The sequence below is a fragment of the Lagopus muta genome, chromosome Z, assembly GCF_023343835.1.
Source record: "Lagopus muta isolate bLagMut1 chromosome Z, bLagMut1 primary, whole genome shotgun sequence".
In the NCBI taxonomy this organism is placed as follows: domain Eukaryota; kingdom Metazoa; phylum Chordata; class Aves; order Galliformes; family Phasianidae; genus Lagopus; species Lagopus muta.
In genome coordinates this window covers 26848244-26866799 of record NC_064472.1, presented here as the reverse complement: position 1 = coordinate 26866799, position 18556 = coordinate 26848244, and the positions used below count along the sequence as shown (strand labels likewise).

At 37.4% G+C, this 18556-nt stretch overlaps 1 protein-coding gene across 3 annotated transcripts in view; it reads right to left on the bottom strand.

The window, feature by feature from the left end:
* The window catches only part of SMARCA2 (SWI/SNF related, matrix associated, actin dependent regulator of chromatin, subfamily a, member 2), a 104247-nt gene that overhangs the window by 64267 nt on the left and 21424 nt on the right, over positions 1 to 18556 (bottom strand). For all 3 annotated transcript variants that reach the window (XM_048931497.1, XM_048931498.1, XM_048931499.1), the window contains exons 4-10: positions 15024 to 15353; positions 14144 to 14245; positions 12984 to 13233; positions 7828 to 7954; positions 6454 to 6627; positions 6042 to 6215; positions 2888 to 3058 (exon numbers count right to left, since the gene is read on the bottom strand). In XM_048931497.1, coding sequence (XP_048787454.1) covers positions 2888 to 3058; positions 6042 to 6215; positions 6454 to 6627; positions 7828 to 7954; positions 12984 to 13233; positions 14144 to 14245; positions 15024 to 15353 — 1328 coding nt within the window. The remainder of the gene's footprint in view (positions 1 to 2887; positions 3059 to 6041; positions 6216 to 6453; positions 6628 to 7827; positions 7955 to 12983; positions 13234 to 14143; positions 14246 to 15023; positions 15354 to 18556) is intronic.

The following is an 18556-nucleotide window of genomic DNA, read 5'->3' as shown; positions in this document are numbered from 1 at the left end:
GTTAACAGGTGCTATAAATTTACATAATTCTGGTTGTTTTATTTTGGTTTGCTTTGTTTTTTTTCTTTTAAAGCATAGACAAGCTGCACTTCTGAACACTGAGATGATCCTCAATATCTGTTTCCAATCAAAACGAATTCTTTGCCCTTAGAATCCATCTCCAAGGCACGAACTCCAGGTGAAAGTGCAGTAATAGAAATGGGCCAATTTTACATTTTGAAAAACTTGATTCTCATTTTACATAACCTTCATACTTCAACACACATACCTACTAAACTTTGTTAACTACTCTTTCTCTTGTATTACAAAAAAAAAAAATAGACTAATTCAGCTAAGCCTACTTTTTGTCTAAAGCCTTTAAAATATTTATAAAATATAATCACAGAATCATAGTACGGCCCGAGTTGGAAGGGACCTCAAGGATATATAACATTTTTTAACAGAAAAAAATAACCAAAAGGAGAGGCTTATATACTTTTTCCTGGACAATACAAATATCATTGGTCCTGCTCAATACAAAAGTAGCTGTTGCCCAGTTAAGGTCAACATCAATATGAGCTCAAAGGCTGCTTGCTTTAGCATTTCAGAGCAGCATGATCATCTACTGACAGAGAAAGGAACTGTGCCAGATCTAAACCAGTTCATACTGAGTGGTAGGATAAGTTACAACAACACGTATATTGCCTCAACTGCAAAGACTTCATTTACTTGAGAATATTACTTTTCCTTGGATGAACGAGGAGGTGGACAGACATCCATTATTTTGCATTTGAGACTGTCTCTAACATGTAGAGGTTGTTGCAAATTAGTTATAATCAATGCTTGCAACTCAAGCACACAACTAAAGAATACGAGGTTCACTTTGACTGCATAAATTTACACCTGGCAAAAGCAACATGTATTTTTTCATGACCTATTACCTCACTGTGATTTGTAGGAGAAAATTCTTAGAACTCTTTTCATTCATTTCTCTGTGAGTATGAAACAAATAACCGTGGGTGCTCATAGATTAATTTTCACTTTATGTAGATTATGAAGCACTTACGGGCACATATGAAAAAACTAGGAAAAACAACAAAAGACTAGGAAAAAGACACAGCAGACACCAACTTCAATGCATGCTGTAGCCATGCAATAACAAATTCACAGAATTCTAAGTCAGTAAAAGAGTAATATCTGCATGCACTCTCCTGTATTCCTAACAGATGAGCAAAAGGGCTGACAACAGCAGGACTAGGGGAAATGGATCCAAGTTGAAGGAGGGAAGATTTAGGTTGGATGTTAGGGGGAAGTTCTTTACAAGGAGAGTGGTTAGGCCCTGGAACGGGCTGCCCAGGGAGGTTGTGGATGCCCCGTCCTTGGACGTGTTCAAGGCCAGGTTGGATGGGGTCCTGGGCAACCTGATCTGAATGTGTATGTTTGGTGGCCCTGCTAGGCAGGGGGGTTGGAACTACATGATCCTTGAGGTCTCTTCCAACCCGGGTGATTCTGTGATTCTGTGAAAAGTTTGATGGAAAGAGGATAATTAAAAACAACTATTAAGAGCTCAGATATTTTATTGCTAATCTTTCATTAGGTTTTAGGTCAAGAAAGGCCTGGACATTAATAAGCACTGTGACACACTGACATTTTACTTCAGTGAAAGAAAATCATGTCTTTATTGACACTGCTGTAAGATACTTTGTTCCTCATACATAGCTAAACTGAGCATCACGGAGACAAACAGCTCAACACATTATCAAAGGAATTCAAACATTTTGTTATAGTAGTAAATGTACACACTACACTGTCTCCTCAGTACAGGAGAGATGTAAACCTATTAGAGCACCAAAAAATGAGCCAAGAGATGAAACTCCTCTTCTATGAGGACAGACTGAGAGAGCTGGGGTTGGTCAGCCTAGAGAAGAGAAGGCTCCAAGGGGAGCTGTAATAAAGAAAAGGACAGACTCTGTAGCACGATTTGCTGTGACAGGACTAGGGGAAAGTGTTTCAAACTAAAGGAGGGGAGATTTAGACTGGATATAAGAAAGATGTTTCTTATAATAACGGTGGTGAGGGATTGGCACTGGTTGCCCAGAGAGGTGGTGGATGCCCCATCTCTGGAGACACTCAAAGTCAGGCTAGACAGGACCTCTAAGCAACCTGATCTAGCTGCAGATATCCATGTTCATTGCAAGGAAGTTGGACTAGATGACCTTGAAAGGTGCCTTTTAACTGAAATGAGTCTGTGATTCTGTTTCTACAATGAATTTTTACTGTGAATATACTAAATCAAGTCTGTTCTCACTGTACGGGCCAACAACTCCATTTAAGTTGTATCTTGACTACAGACGTAGGGGACTTTGTATATGTTAAAAATTTATGCTCAAAAAAAAGTACAGACATTCTGGAGGGTGACAGGAGAAACCACAGAGTATATTTGAGGTAATTAATCTCCAGAACTATCATTTTTCAGTCAGTGCTATTTATCATCAGGCTAAGCATGCTGCATGTGAACAATGCAGATACAATGTTTATACTTTTATCAGTAATTAGTAGCAAGTCAGGCATGGAAATGGATTATAAAAATCCTCTAAACAATCCTGCAAGAAATAGAAGATACTCAGAGGACACAAAATGACAAATCATTATTGAATTATCCTTTCACACACAAAATTATTTTTTCAGAAATAGCACTGTTCAGTTTCCACAACCAGTCATACAAAGATAACTTTTAAAAGCTTCAATTAAATTGTAAGAATGCACAACAAACATGCTACTGGCACGAAGTTCTCCCTAGTTATTTTCAGTGTACCTATAAGATGGACTGAGCCAAGTTTAGGAAGTAAACAACTAAAATTGGATTTGAAGACAACATTGCAGGAAAAGGTCAAGTGTAATTACTTGCCTTCTTTCTTCTTCTCCTCTTCTTCTTCTCTTTGGCTGCTTGTGCCTGTTTATGTTCCCATACCAGATTAGTCAAGTTAGCAACATACTCATCTGTCTGCTGCAATAGGTAGGCCAGGCGTCTATCTTTCTTTTGGTCAATCAGCTTACGGTAGCCTTCTTCATCTTCAGCCTAGGAATATGAAACACACATTACCCAATTGATAATACCTATCCTAAAAATCATGTGCTATTTTGGTTACATCATGATTTGCGTAGGTGGACAGAGAGTCCACCAGAAAGTAGAGAGTCATACCATACCTGGAGGACAATTGTCTACCTGAGGCACATGTTTCAAACTTCTACCAATGACCCAGACTAAAAGATGAAGGGGACCCTAGTTAAGTTTGCATGTGACATAGAACTAAGGACATTAGTCAATAACTTCAAGGGTTGCGCTGCCTTTCAGAAGGACCTGAACAGGCAAAACAATGGGACAAGAGGAACCTGATGAAGTTCAAACAACACGGACAGGCAAGCAGCTGCACAATAAAGCATATACACGTCCATTTATACAAACATTGATTTGGCAATGTGGTGCAACAGCAGAGGTCTACAGAATTCTGGACTATATTAGCAGGAATCTTGCCCAAAATCACAGCACGTGATAATCCCCACCTGCTTCTGCTTTTCAGACGACATGCAGACAACGCTTGAAATTTCCCAACCTCAGCATGGAAGATAGTGATTGAATTTGAAACAGTGGTGGCTGATGCTGGATTTTAAAAGGCACTTTTTTCTCCAGAAATGTTGTACAACAGAGGCCCAGAGAAGTTGTACCATTTCTAAGTATTAGAAGTTTACAAGACATGACTGAAAAAAGACTTGGGCAACCCAGTTTGACCTTGATGCTAAATCTATTTTGGGAAGGAGGCTGGACTAGAAACATCCTAAGTTCCTGGCCAGCCTGAGTCACTCTGGGATCCAGGAATTATATGACTCTAGACATATCCAGTTATCACATAGTAATTATTGAAAAATCTACAACAGTTCTAAAAGTGAAAAGAAATTAAAATTTAAAAAAAAAAATACACACTGCTGACTCACATTCAACTCATTCAACTTGCTGTCAACCAGAATCACTGGACTTTTTTCTGTGATCTGTTCTCCAGCCTCTCATCACCCATTCTGGACATACATTCAGAATTGTCCTGTTCCAGATGCAGAATCCAGAACTTGCTTTACTTTATGCAGTTGATGACTGCCCAGCCCTCCCATTTGTCAAGCTCTCTCCACAAGGCCTCACTACCCTTGGAGGAGTCTACAGGTTCCCCTAATTGAGTATCATCTGCAAATGCACTTAGTATTCAAGTCCTGAATCCCGATCAGGATTGGAAAGAAAAAAAAAAAAAAAAAGCATTGAAGATAGCAGGACCTCAAATGTAGCCCCATAGAACCTCACTAGCAACTGTCCTGAAGCAACTTGGCAAGTCTCCTACAACTGTCTTTTCAAAGACAGGAATTGCATTTACCTCATGCCTAGAGAAAGAGATAGGAATCAGCGGCTGAACTTCCATTTAGTTCTTTTTAGAGTACTACAACATACCACAATGGGACTGAAACTGAACAGGCAAAGCAACCCAATTAACAGAACACAGTTTGCTACAGGAGAACTTAACTGAGCAGTCAGGCAAATACTTGCGAGGGCAAATCCCTAAACTGAAAGTACTTATGAAGTCCTATAACTAAGTTAAATGCTCAACCACAGTCTTTGGCAAAGTAGCTTTATGAGAAATAACTGGTGTTTGGAAGCACTGGCATCCTGTGTCATTTGCAGACATGTGATCCTACTTCATTTTTCTCATAGTGGAGATCTTTTTTCTTTACCGTATTGTACATTAGACTGATTTAAGCCTAGCCTCAATGATATGCTGAGGAATTTTTAAAGCATTACAATGCTATTTTTCAATTAGTTCTTTTTTTCCTTTACAAATCAGTATTTTAATAGCTGAGTACACAGACTTCTGACAACTATCTCTAATTATAAAAATGCTCTACAGTGCAGGTTAGTATATAAACTTTAGAAATACCCTACAGTCTAAACAATTCTTCTTCTCTTAAGAGAGTCCTTCTTTGCATTTTGCACATGTTTTCATTTTTAAGTTTTTAATATTTTTGTATTTAATAGTTTCTACATACTGTTTTGTGATTTTTAAAAGTAAACTGTACAGTCCTTAACTCATGGAGGAAATAGATTTCAGATAAGAAATACATGAAATTATGTTTCCATCTGCACCCACTTTAGATACCTACTGTTTTTTTTCACTAGCATCATTTCAAAAACATGTCAATTCCTATTCAGTTCTGCTAGTGAAGTGCTAACAGTGTTAGAACAGAGCTAACAAATGTCTCGAAGAAATCTTTCCAGTCCTAGTTTCTAATATGCTTGCACACACGAACATTAATATGTCTACACTTTACAATCCAGAATTATTTTAACCCCAGAAATGTTGACAGCCCACTCAACAGTTCCACAGCATTCTGGCAATACAACTGCACACAAAATCATTCTACGGTATCTTAAAAAAGGATACTGATAGTATGTGTAGGTAAGAGAAGAAAAAATCATGAAAGAACACAAAGGGGTCCTGGAGCACTAACGGGTAGAGCTTACTGTCACTCATTCTCAAGCTACATGCATTATTTACTACCATGGGTTATGTATTTTTGCATGTGAAATCAGTTTTATATAAAAGTTGGTGGGCAATACTACAAACAAACTAATCATGTGGAATCTTCAAAACTATAAAACTAGAAATCAACTTCAATATTTATATAGAGGACCAATAACCATGCAATTCTGCAAAATGCTAGTTCATTACGTTAATGAGATTAAGCGATGCAGTGGCTGTGCTAAGTTTTCAAGCTGGTAGACAGAAGACAAAAAAAAAAGATCTGCTAAAAACTGAAATGAACAGTGTCACACTGATTACCATACTTAAAAACACATAATCAAAGTATATCAGTTTCAGATTTATACTTATTAAGTCACAGAGGTTTTAGTCTGCAAAGAAAAGATCTGGGTATCTGAGACTGCCTATGAGATATGAAAAGGATACATATTAAAAACAAGTGATTTTCACTAAAATAATCATACCCGTCCTTCCAATCCTTACCATTAGTCTCCTCATTCTTTCTTTCTCAATTCTCTCAGTTTCTTTCTTCTGTTCACGTTCAGTGTTGGCATGCCAAGTTGCCACAGCTTTAGAAAGTTTCTGAATTTTGCCAGCCACTGACCGATGGTACTCCTTGAAGTCTTTAGCATGTTGCAATATGCTATTCAGGTATTCCTAGAAGGAGAAACAAGTAAGTGTAGGACCTGGACAAAGTACAGGATTTGAAATCAAGAACATAGGAGGTCTAACCTCACCATTTTCCAATTATTTAGTACATGATTTTGAGGTGCTTTGTTCTGTTTTTTGTTTCTTAACAACTCCAAAGGTGAATAAAGTAAGTAACGGGTAAGACCAACAGAATAAAGAAAGGTAAATTTCTGTGACCAGGGAAACAGCCTGTAAGTCAAAATACCTGATGCTTCTGTCTACGCTTCCTCTCCTGTTCTATCTTCTGCTGTTTCTCAAGCTTTTCCGTCATACGGGCCTCCCTCAAAGTCTGGCGCTTGCTTCGTTTGTAGGCTTTGGAGTTCAGTGCCGTCTCCAGCGTTGTATCACGACGCATGCAGGCTACTACCTCTTGTCTCAACTACCAGTGAGAAAAAAAAGAAACACATTAAAAAAAAAAAAAACAAAATAGGTTTAATACATGAAAAAAGAACAGGGGACCTCCCAGCCTCCTCCTTCTTTTATATTATAGTTCTAAAGACATCCAGCATTAGTCAGCTGCAATAGATATGTTTGTCTCTATAAAACTCATAACCCCCCAAAGGATGACAAAAGAGTTCATCATACATCATTTTTTCTTAACAAGATACCACAAGTCATTGTTCTGTTTCAAGATAAGAGCTAGCCAAGGTTCATAAAGCACAAATGTAAAACACATATAACATGCTTTTCAGAGTGTTGATGACTACTTTCATGGCCAGCTGCAACGGGCACAGAAGAAAGAGGGAAATACCGAAGGCTTGGAACAGTACAGCCACAGTCACAGCACTGCAGCAAAGAGAGCCTGCTGTTTTTAATATGTCCTCTGACAAAACTTCATTACAAAGGAGTGCCAGGACAGCAGCAAGGAAAACTCAGACATCAGAGGACAACTACTGTCAAAGACTTCTGCCAGGAAGTATTTTTTCCAAACTTGTCAAATTACACTTCTTCTGAAACTAGTTCTGAAAACTTCTGAAAACTAGTTGAAAAAAAAATAATGACAAGAAGTCCATAAGAGCCTACCACAGTTTATCCCTTTCTGAAATTCATTTGCTTATGCATGCACTTAAGATCAAACTTCTCTCTTAGGTATGAAAATTAAATCAGTAAGACCAAAGCTTATGTGCGACAGTAGAACTCTCAGAACAGATCACAGTGAAAAACCACACACCACCATCACCATACAATTCTTCCCAAAACGAAGGAACTCACGACAAGTACAAAGAATGTCCAGAAATAGTAATCTGCTGGGATTTGTGTTGGAAATGTGTTTGCAACTTCTTCTCACCATTTCCTCTTTGTGCCACCATATGCCTCTTTATGAAAGGTACATTTCTTTGGTTACATTTTAAAATGTAAGAAAAAGCAGGAGAGAGAAAGGATACTTGCACATTTATAGTAAGAAAACAAAGTCTAAGTTAAACATTTCTACTACATGCTCATAATTCAAGTTTGCTCTCACACAAAATCCCATTTTCAGGCTTAGTACTGTTACAGATTCTCTCACCAGTTCATCCTGTACTACATGAACATGTCTGGTTACAATCTTACACAATTTTCATTAAGAAAAAGGCATTACCTGGCGCTGGAAATTCAGTAACCTAAGTGCCTTCAACTCCACCGTCGCTTTGGTTCGCAGATCAGGGGGCAGAGAACCTGGCAAATTTTCCAGTTCCTGGATTCTGTGAGCAATTCGTGCTTGAAGCCTAAGTAAACAGAAAATTGCATAAGTCGCCCAGAGAAATCTGTATCGTAATACATACAAACCAATACAGTAAAAATAAGCAATTTATCTCAGATAGTTATTTGGCTTCTAGTACTTGCTTCTGAACCATGAGGATTTTGCAAAAATGGAAGTGAGATTTGATAAACTTAACTGCTTTGAGTTACCACACACTGGATTTAATCCTAGGCCCTTCTTTAAATTTTGACTAAGAGGGTAGGTGTGGAAAGCAACCTAGAAAATGCTTCTTACCTGTATCAGATACAATTGTTTTCAGGTTTCTTTGATGGGTACAGTTTCGTGTACTCTCCCCTTACAATTTTCTTTTGCATTCATTTGCAAATTCAAAAGGGAGAACAATGGACCAGAAGTCAGAATGACCTTGTTTTACTGTATTTTTCACACTGACAAGCGAGATCAGGAAGCCAATAGTTACATGGTTCTTGTGAGTTTTACCTACAAGTAAGTATCCTTGTGAACTACAAATTTTGCCAGGCACTAAAATAGCAGACCCAAAAATTCTAAGTCAACCAAAAGTTGCATGTGGATGCAATTATGGATCATAACTTCTCAGACAGCTGCAATGTTTCTGAAATGTTCACCTACAGGACAATTACAGCCCAATTCTGGTTTCACTGACTTCAATGAAATTTAGTCAGTAAAGAAGACACAATCTTTCCAAAATCCTCTTCTTAGCTGTGGATGAAGTAAAACAACTGAATACTGAACACATTTTCAGTTTAATATTTTCATTCTTTTTTGTTGGCATTGGGTGTTCCTTCTTGCTCAATAAACAAGGACAAACACAAAAATTAATCAGGCCGCTCCCTATCATTGTTTAAGTTTAGGTAACTAAATGGATTAACCATTTTTGCAAACAAATATGAAGTGGAATGTTCACTTACTTACTAATTCTTTAAGAATTGTTTTGTTAGGCTACCACTGGAAATAAAATAGTTTAAAGTACCTCCAAAAGTTTGCAGAGTATAAAGTAAAGCAAAAGCAAAAGCTGGCTGGAGTTTGTATTTCTATCATATACATCAATCCTAAAAAATCCAAATGTACAACTTTCTTGAGATGTGACAAAATATAATGCAAGCTTACAGTGAGCTGTTGTGTCCTGTTATCACTCTAAGCAATCCACCTTGTATAAAAGACTTCACACTGCTAGCCATTTTCTTTCTCATTCACAAGGCTGCTTACTAATTCCAAGCTCATCTTCAAATTTCTCCAAATTACATGAAAAAGAGAGGTTTACACTAAGCTACACATAACTACACTTACTCTCTTCCATGTGTAATTACTGTCCTTTTACAATCCAGCCACAGAGAAAAAACAGGAAAAAAAAAAACCCAAAAAACAGCATTTTTAGCCACTACTCACATTTACTCACTAACACACTCACTAATTCACACAAAACCTGGTCTGTTCTTGAAATAAAGTCCTGGTCAAAAAAAACAGTACATATTAATGAAAATCTAGACCACATATAAGGAAGAGTAATGAAAAACGGGAGCCAGATGGGTTACATATTAAATAAAAAAAAGGCATTTACTTGTCGATTTTATTTCACATTCTCTCAGAAGCATTAACCATATCATCTTGGGTACTAACAAGAATAGCATTTTCCTGAATAAGTTGGAAGGATTTTAGAAAGAATTTCATGGTAGCTACCTCACCTCAAGCAAATGTCCTAACTACTTAAACCATTTCAAAATTACAGCCACATTCAAGTCTTTAAAGAGAATGACTGCATTTTCTCGGACTGTTCCTGTCTGTATTGAAAAATACTAATGACTATAAAGTCAATGGAACCCAAGGAAAGAAGTTTTCCACATGACTTTTACTAGTGTAATCTCATCTTACTTAAATGATACATTTAATTATTCTTTGCAACTCAGCTATCTTTCTTCACTGATGCAGAAAGCAGTTTACACATCTACAAGGAGACCCCTTTGCAATTAAACGATGTACACATATTCCTCATTAACCAAGGTCAACTACAGAGGTTATGTTTGTGCATTCCAGCCTCTCTTGCAGATGACATACAAAACAGGGACTTTGCAGGTAACAGAAAGCAGCTAGTGACAGTCTACAGGACACTGCTTTTTTTTCTTTTAATTAGCACTGAGAATGTGGAAAAAAGCCTTTCCACATAACAGAGTAACTCTAGAATACACTGGTTAGTAATATTAAAAAATATACTCACTAAAACGGAAAAGCAGTACTTATTCTAAAGAGAGGGCAAAGAATTTTATAAGAGCCACAACATGAACTTATCACTTCAGCAGGATTTCAAAGACCACAAGTTTAAAAGTTCTGCACATCCCAATACTTTAAAGTTCCTGCATTAATCAGAATTTTAAATATCTGGGTTCCTCTTCATCCACCATTAGTCATACAGAGATTAACAAGAGTTATCAAGTAATACCAATTTAACACATATCACAAACAGCTTTCTGGCCCAGTCACATGAATTTAACAATATTAACTCCCATTTTCCTTCCCTTTGTTAATTTATGCCAGAACCCTTTTTTTAATAATTAAGATCAAGGACCTTCAGGGAGAAGAAGTAGTATGCTGATGTTACACCAGTCTTAAAGCCTTTTCAACCCATCAATATGTTACTGGGTCCATAACCACTTCTCTATCCGTCTTAGTCAATTTAACATGTGGTTAATGGATAGGATCTCTATATCTTATTTTCAAGTGCTTACTTGATGAATTGTCAAACTACATGATTTCCCAGTAGTGAGGAAGGGAAAAAAAAAAATCTCTGTCACTGAAATAAACTATCAGATGTAATTTCTTCAGTGTATTTCAGTGTATTTCACATTTACAATATTATGTTGTGTGCAAGTTAAGACACACTCTAATACATGAACCATATAAATGATCCATAAAAACATGGAAATGTGTGTACAATAGTTTATATCTCTCCCAAAAGTTAGCTGTTAACCAAGTAAGAAGTATGTGCCCTGAAAACAATGGTCAAACACCATAGTAATTAACTTTTATCATGACCCTGACGAATTAGCAGTAAATTAATGTGAAACTGTGTTCCCATACGATCCAGGTCACAGAGTAAATACAGTAGTTGTAAAGAATTCCAGTTCTGGTCAGATTCAAAGCTCAGCCTTCCGCAACAAATCAGAATACCTTTTTGGTCTGTCTTTCGAAATACAGATCACTAGAACATCTACGTTGTAATTCTGTTTGTTCATTAAAAACTCATTTCATTTTCTAGGTACTGAAGAGCATAAAGCTTTATCAGAAAAGTTAACTACTGAGAGAACTTAAGAGGCAAAAGTTTCATAAAACCGTCACTAACTTCAAAGGTTATCAGGATACAAGCTTTGTACTGTAAAGTGTGAATAGGTCATGTTTCTGCATTGAACTTCCCTATGCTAAAGCTAAGCCAAGTACTATCCAAAACATAAAAACTGTTATACTGCTTTTTTTAAAGTTTATCTTATGTTACTTAGACAATTTTAAACAATGAAAAAAATTCCAGAAGTTACAAGTACTCCGGTATGCAAAGAAAACTAACTTCTAGGAACACTCAAGATTAAAAAAGCTTGGGTCACTATCTAAAAATTACTGTAAAGAGTAAAAATGAAACTGTACTATTACAAAATTCCTATCAAACTTCCACCTCACTTCCACCATCACAAAGATTCAGATATTTAGAAGCTAATGAATATGCTGTATCTATAGTCAGTTCTAAATATTGAATATAACACCTATTTTCTGCCAATTCCTATTTCTTCTGCTCATGTATACTAAGTCATAATAGTTTGGCATACACAGTGCAACAGAACAGGGCTAGAAAGACTAAAAAATCCGAGATAATTTATGCAAAAATGGTTGCACTGTATTGATTACATGATTCTTGGATCAGGTTAGTGCTACAGTCATTCTCTTAGAGCAACTGTGGAACTGCACAATTCTGTGTTTTACTTACTGGAAAACATTTTAGAAAACAGCAATAAAACATTGAAATAGCAATGGCCTAAGGTAAAAAAAAAAAAAAAATGATATGACATAAAATTACTTAAGTATTATTTTATGTAGAAATTGAAAGCTTTTCTGTGATCAAAGCCTGTATTCTGAGCATAGTACCACATACTAAACAACTTCATGGTGCTTTACCTTCACAAAGTGAAAGCCATTAAACCTGTCTTCAGCATGATCATCATTCTTTTTGGCTACCTTTCTGTTAGAAACTCATTATTACAGTAATTGGAAAATGTTCTATCAGTTCAAACCAAGAAAACATGCTGTGTGGTCTCTTATCACCAATGGATAATGATGAGAAACAGTTCAGGTGCAGGTCTAGACCCTTCTTGCCCTGCGGATTCTCCAGGCTAACTATTGATGTCCTAAGGGTCTTGATGACAGGCAAAAAGCTAGAGAAGTCTTTATCTAATTCTGAAAGAAATGTTATCCTCTATAATTTATATGAATATAAATCAACGAATTGAGGCACACGGGAGGCAACTTTTAAGACCATGGTTTCCTGGTAACCTCTTCTTTAATCTTGCTTATGATCTCCTTACTCTTTGGAGTTCAGCCAAGTTCATGAACACACTAACAAAATTTTCTCTAGCCACTAACTTTTATTAGCCTTTTGACTTCCATTATTCCCTTTATAACTCGTTTGTAATTTTGAAAACTTCCCACACTAAATTTGTTTCTCTGTAGATTACGACGATTTAGACTTCCTAACTTTTGTCTTTTGAAGTGTCCATTAATACAGTAGCCAAGCAGAGTTCCTGAGCCTGCTTTAAACTTAGTTGATTTGCAGTGATACTAACACACTTTCCTACTTTCTAACCTGAGATGGAATTAGATTATCTTCTAGTGTGATGTTTCTACATTTCTTCGACATGGTTCCTCTCTGGATACTGTATTTACTTGATTGTCACTACTACCTTGGATTGCAAGGACTCCTTGTCCAGAAAGTGAAAAATAACCTGCATGTATACTTGAATCATGTTATTCACTTTTACCTATATTCCCGTTCTTGAAGAATTTCAACAGGGTCTAATCCTTGTGGCTTTTGAATAGGGCTGATGCGATTCTGCTTTTGCTGCAGCTGAACAATGGGGGAAGGCTGTCCAGGTGGTGGTTGTGGTACAGAAGGCCCAGGCATAGCAGCAGCAGGCTGGGCAGCAGTAGGGGCAGGAGAAGGCCTCCCACTCAGAGATGGTGCAGGAAGTTTCTGCGGTGCACTGGAGACACTCATATCTGGAGTTTGGCCTGAATCATAAAAAAAATACTTATTCCTAACATGAAATGTGGAACACAGGAAGAAATTAATGACAATTTCTGCAGAAGAATGTGAGTTCAGAAAAACATTCAAAATTACCAGACAAACACACACTTATATACACTTCATTCTGTATTTAAAAAAAGATCTACTGTTACAGTTCTCTGTCCTCAGATTTACCCACGAGCAACAGCAATGTATAAGATTCCTGCTGAGTGAGGAACAAATTATTCTGGTCTGTAATACTATATCCACCTTTAAATTTCTCTTAAAAAATAAATTCAAAATATATTTTTAGTAATTTCTAATGAATTTCAATACAGTCCTCCTTCTACTTTCAAACCATAAATGAGCCTGTAAATCGAAATCTAAATATTTTAATTCAAAAAATTATTCTCACACTAAAATGTGAAAAAAAAATGTTACAATGTTCTTTAGATCTCAAAGACCACACTGTTCTTTCAAAGGAATTAAAAAAAATAAAAAGCCTTATTCTGCTATGTATGAGTTTGAAATTTGAAAACTTGAGTTTACAGCAACAAAGAATACAGTTGAAAGACAAGCATCCTGCAATTAAGCATGCTGAGAATACCACTTAAGTATATATTTTATGGGTGTCCCTCAAGCAGCTTCTGTATTTCACTTTGATTTTAAAAAGGTGCTTGATGTTCAGGCCATCTAACTGCAATAACTTCATCTGGCCAGGTCATTCACAGGTGAATAAATGGTTGATTCTCCTTGATATTTAAGTCCTAGGTACAGTAAAGATTATGCTATTTTGCCTGTATTACTTTTAACTTTCCCTTTTTTTTTCCCCTCTATCTTTTTCTTGGTCTCTACCTACTCTGTTTCACCTTAACTCTGTGTATGAAATAATACGAGATTTATGCTCCCCTGTACCTTCATTCCACGTTTTAGGAGTAATGGAAGCTGTATGTCCAGGTATTCCTGCAGCAGGCCCTGGTCCAGCTGCAGCACCACTCATTGCATGCATCCCAATACCTAACAATTTGACAGAGGAAAGAATCATATTAAGAAACAAGCATTCAATAACTATTCTGTTCTCTAGCATGCTAGCCTTTTCAGGCAAGTAGTATTTCTGTGCATTATGTAAGGTTTTATGAAAATTTTACTGTGAAAGAAAATATATAGCAAAGCTTGGTAAAATCGTGTATCCTAAAAAACAAAAACAAAAAAATCTCTACTTGTTAGCAAAGTGATACACACCAAAATGAACTACTTAAAATCATTACTAACAAAAAAAAAAACAGCTTAGCACTCAATTTCTAACACTCACTCAATAATGGAAGTGTTCAGAAGATGTAAGAGGTACAGGGTGTTAATAAAGTTTTCTCAAGACCAAAGTGTGCTTTGGTTACTGCACTGTAAGATTTATTATCATTGGAAGAGAAAGACTAATAAAGAGAATTTTACTTTCCTTTTACGTACTCAACAGTTTGTTTTACTTTCACCTGCTCCAAATTTTCTATCTGTTTTCACCATATAATAACAGGAAACTGGAAATTACTCTAAGAAGAGTAAAATTGTGATCAATAAACTATGATTAACACTCAAAAACATCAGGTATAATTGAGGTGGACACTTCTATGTCTGTGTACAATATTCTATTAATAATAGGTAGGTTCTATGCACTTCCTCAATAATAAAAGTTCAGAATGCTGACCCAAATTATAATCATGAACACCATGCTTCTGTAACATTCCACAGGTAGAACTTCAAGAATTACTTGTGCAATGACACAAAGCCTAGCTGCATTTACCAGACTGTCTGTTGAAGGCACTGGGAGGCTGCTGTTGTTGAATGCCAGGAAGGGTCCGCTTTCCCTGAACAGCAAGCTGGAGGTTTTCTGGTAAAGGCTGACCTCTAGCTAACATTTTGTATGCTAGAATCTGAGCCCGAAGTTGGTGCAGCTGTACAGGGCTGAAAGGGGAGGGACCTCTGTTGGGTTGACTCATAACTTGCGGGTCCCCAGGTATAATAGGTCCTGGCTGGCTGGGAGTCATCTGGGGTGGAGTAGGACCTCCTCCGGACATCGGACTGGATACATGCTCTGGTGCTCCTAGTGGAGACGGGTGTGGAGACATATAACCTAAAACAGATGAGATGATCACAAGTTTAGCACCCCAGCTAGTCACACCTGTATTCCATCACATTTCTTTGGCAGTACACAAGGTATAAAAACAGCTTTCTCAAGTCAGGATGGTTGTAATATTTTCTGCAAGAACAAGGTGCCACCTGAAATTAGCTACATGAGCTGTTGTTTGAGCCGTTACGGTTCTGTGATTCAAATGTTCCTAAAAAGAACAATTTTCCTCATACTTGGAGCATGACAAACTTTAACATGAAATACACAAAGAGGCATCAGAATGGCAGACTAGTTCTAGACTAGACTTAGAAGAGACATAATCCTGTTGGAGTGCATCCAGATAAGGGCCACAGAAATGATCCAAGGGATCCAGACCTCTCCTATGAGGACAGGCTGAGACAGCTGGGCAGTCCAGCCTGGACAAGAAAAGGCTCCAATGAACCTGAGAGCAGCTTTTCAGTATCTAAAGAGGGGTTACGGGAAAGAAGGGGACAGACTCTTCAGCATGGTCTGTTGCAACATAACAAGGGGAAATTACTTCAAACTTAAAGAGAGTAGATATAGGCTGGATATAAGGAAAAAATATTCTATAGTGAGGGTGGCAAGGCATTGGAACAGGTTGCACAGAGAGGTGATGGGTGGCCAGTTGAGGGCTCTGAGCAACTTGATTTAGCTGTGGACATCCCTGTCTGTTGCAAGCAAATTAGACTAGATGACCTTTTGGTATTCCTTCCAACTCTAAGGATTCTATGATTCTAGTTCAATGTATATTTTGCAGCTTGATGTTTTAAGGTTTGTGTTGTTTTGTTTTGTTTTTAATGCATATGCATCAAAGAACACCTATTCACTGACACAGACTTTCCTTGCAAAACTCTCCAAACACAAAAATAGGAAGTATTTAGTTTATATATGACTGCTTCTTAATTGACAAAGACTAAACCTCTGTATAAGAAAAAGAACATTGAATGTCTCTTTCTATGGATGCCTGTCATGGAACTGGAACCTCAACTGCCAACATAAAACATCCCTTAAGAAAAAGCTGCTGAAATGGCAGGACTCAAATGAAGCTCCAAGAGAACAAGCAAAATCCTGAATCAAATGGCACTTGAACCTTATTTTTTATCACTTCAAATGATGAAATATTTAAAAGAAATCTTGACTTTCACTAAAAATTAGGACAAATGATTAAAGTATCAAAGGATCATACATGTAAAAGCTTTCTGCCAAACAGAATAAAAAGTTTACATGCTTACAAAAGAAGGTAAGAGAATTTTATTTAAGATACAGAAAAAAATTATAGAAATTTAGTTCAGTATGGTATTTACCTTAATGGTCATTTCAGCCATCAATTAATTTTATTTTTTTAAATACAAGAATCAAGTATAAGCTCAATAAATGACAAGAATGCATAATATTTTAGAACATACAGTGATTGTGCCAGACCAAGGCTACCATTTTTACTTTTTTTTATGATGAGAAATGAATAAGGCTTTCCTGCTGATAGAGTGGTCAGTTCTCTCAACCAAGAAAAAGACAAAGAACACCTACTCACTGACACAGACCTTCCTTTCAAAACTCACCAAATTCAAAAATAGGAAGTTGGGTGCAAAAATCATTTAAAACCAGGGCTGGAGAAATAAACTGTTTTGAGGTCATACGCTGACAGGCAGATGGTAAGATGACCCAACACATCTTCTTTCATCTTTAAAACTTATCGGAAAGCAAAATGCAGTTAATTTAAAAACAGTAGGGACAATGAACATGATTTGTGAAATTATAAAATCTTGATGAATTCTGTAAACTGTCTTAATACAAACTTCAACAAATACCAATCAGTGATTAAAAGTATACATAGGTTAGGTCCCAGAACCTTGAATGCCTGCAGTTCTTACGCTTGCACCTACTAATAGCAATTCAAACCACCTGAGCTATTCAAAATTGGTCTGTGTGCCACTCCCATGTTAGACTAACTGCATTTTACTTTTACTCTCAATACCAGGAAAACACAGGAAATTATCATAGAAGCCTAGAATGGCCTGGGTTAATAATAACCAGTGATTATCTAGTTTCAACCCCCCTGCTATGTGCAGGGTCGCCAATCAGGTTGCTAGACCAGGCTGCCCTGAGCCACATCCAGCCTGGTCTTGAATGCCTCCAGGGATGAGGCATCCACAACCTCACTGGGCAATTTGTTCCAGTGTGTCACCACCCTCTGAGTGAAAAACTTCCTCCTAATATCTAATCTAAACCTCCTCTGTCTCAGTTTGAAACCATTCCTCCTTCTCCTATCTCTATCCACTGTTGTAAACAGTCATTCCCCTTCCTGTTTATATGCTCCCCTCATGCACTGGAAAGCCACAACAAGGTCTCCCCAGAGCCTTTTCTGCACCAAGCTAGACAAGCCCAGTTCCCTCAACCTTTCCTCACAGAAGAGGTACTCCCAGCCCTCTGATCATCTTAGTGGCCCTCCTCTGAACCCATTCCAACAACTCTGTGCCTTTCTGGTGCCAGAGGCCCCAGGCCTGGACGCAGTACTCCAGATGTGGCCTCACAGGAGCCAGGGGACAATCACCTTCCTCTCCCTGCTGGCCACCCCTTTCTAATGCAGCCCAGATACAGTTGGCCTTCCAGGCTGCAGGCGCACACTGCTGGCTCATGTCCGGCTTCCTGTCCACCAGGACCCCCAAGTCCTTCTCCACAGGGCTGCTCTCAGGGAGAAGATCACAGGGAGATCTTCCCCCAGTTTGTATAAACACCTGGGATTGCCCCAACCCAAGTGCAGCATCCTGCACTTGGCTTTATTGAGAGTCACTGTATCTCCAGTTTTGGTCCACTTTATATAGCCTCCATCACACAAACACCAGGCTTCTTTTTGCAGATTCTTCTCATTCCTCTTACAAAATAAATCTAAACATACATTTAATTTTCTGGGTAAGTTTGTTTACCATTTTAACAATTTAAAGTAAATTTTAAAACAAATTAAAGTAAATACTTCCAGTATCAATATAGACACTTCCAGCAGTGTTCATTCACATAAGCTGAAAACATTAACAGCCCAAATTCAGTTAAATGCGGTAAGATTATTATTTAAACAGCCAACTATGAAGTCAGAGCAATGGACTTCCCTTCCTATTTAATCTATTAGCATTAAAATAAGGGTTTTAAGACTAAAACAAGGACATCATTGTGCTTGACTTCAAGAAAAC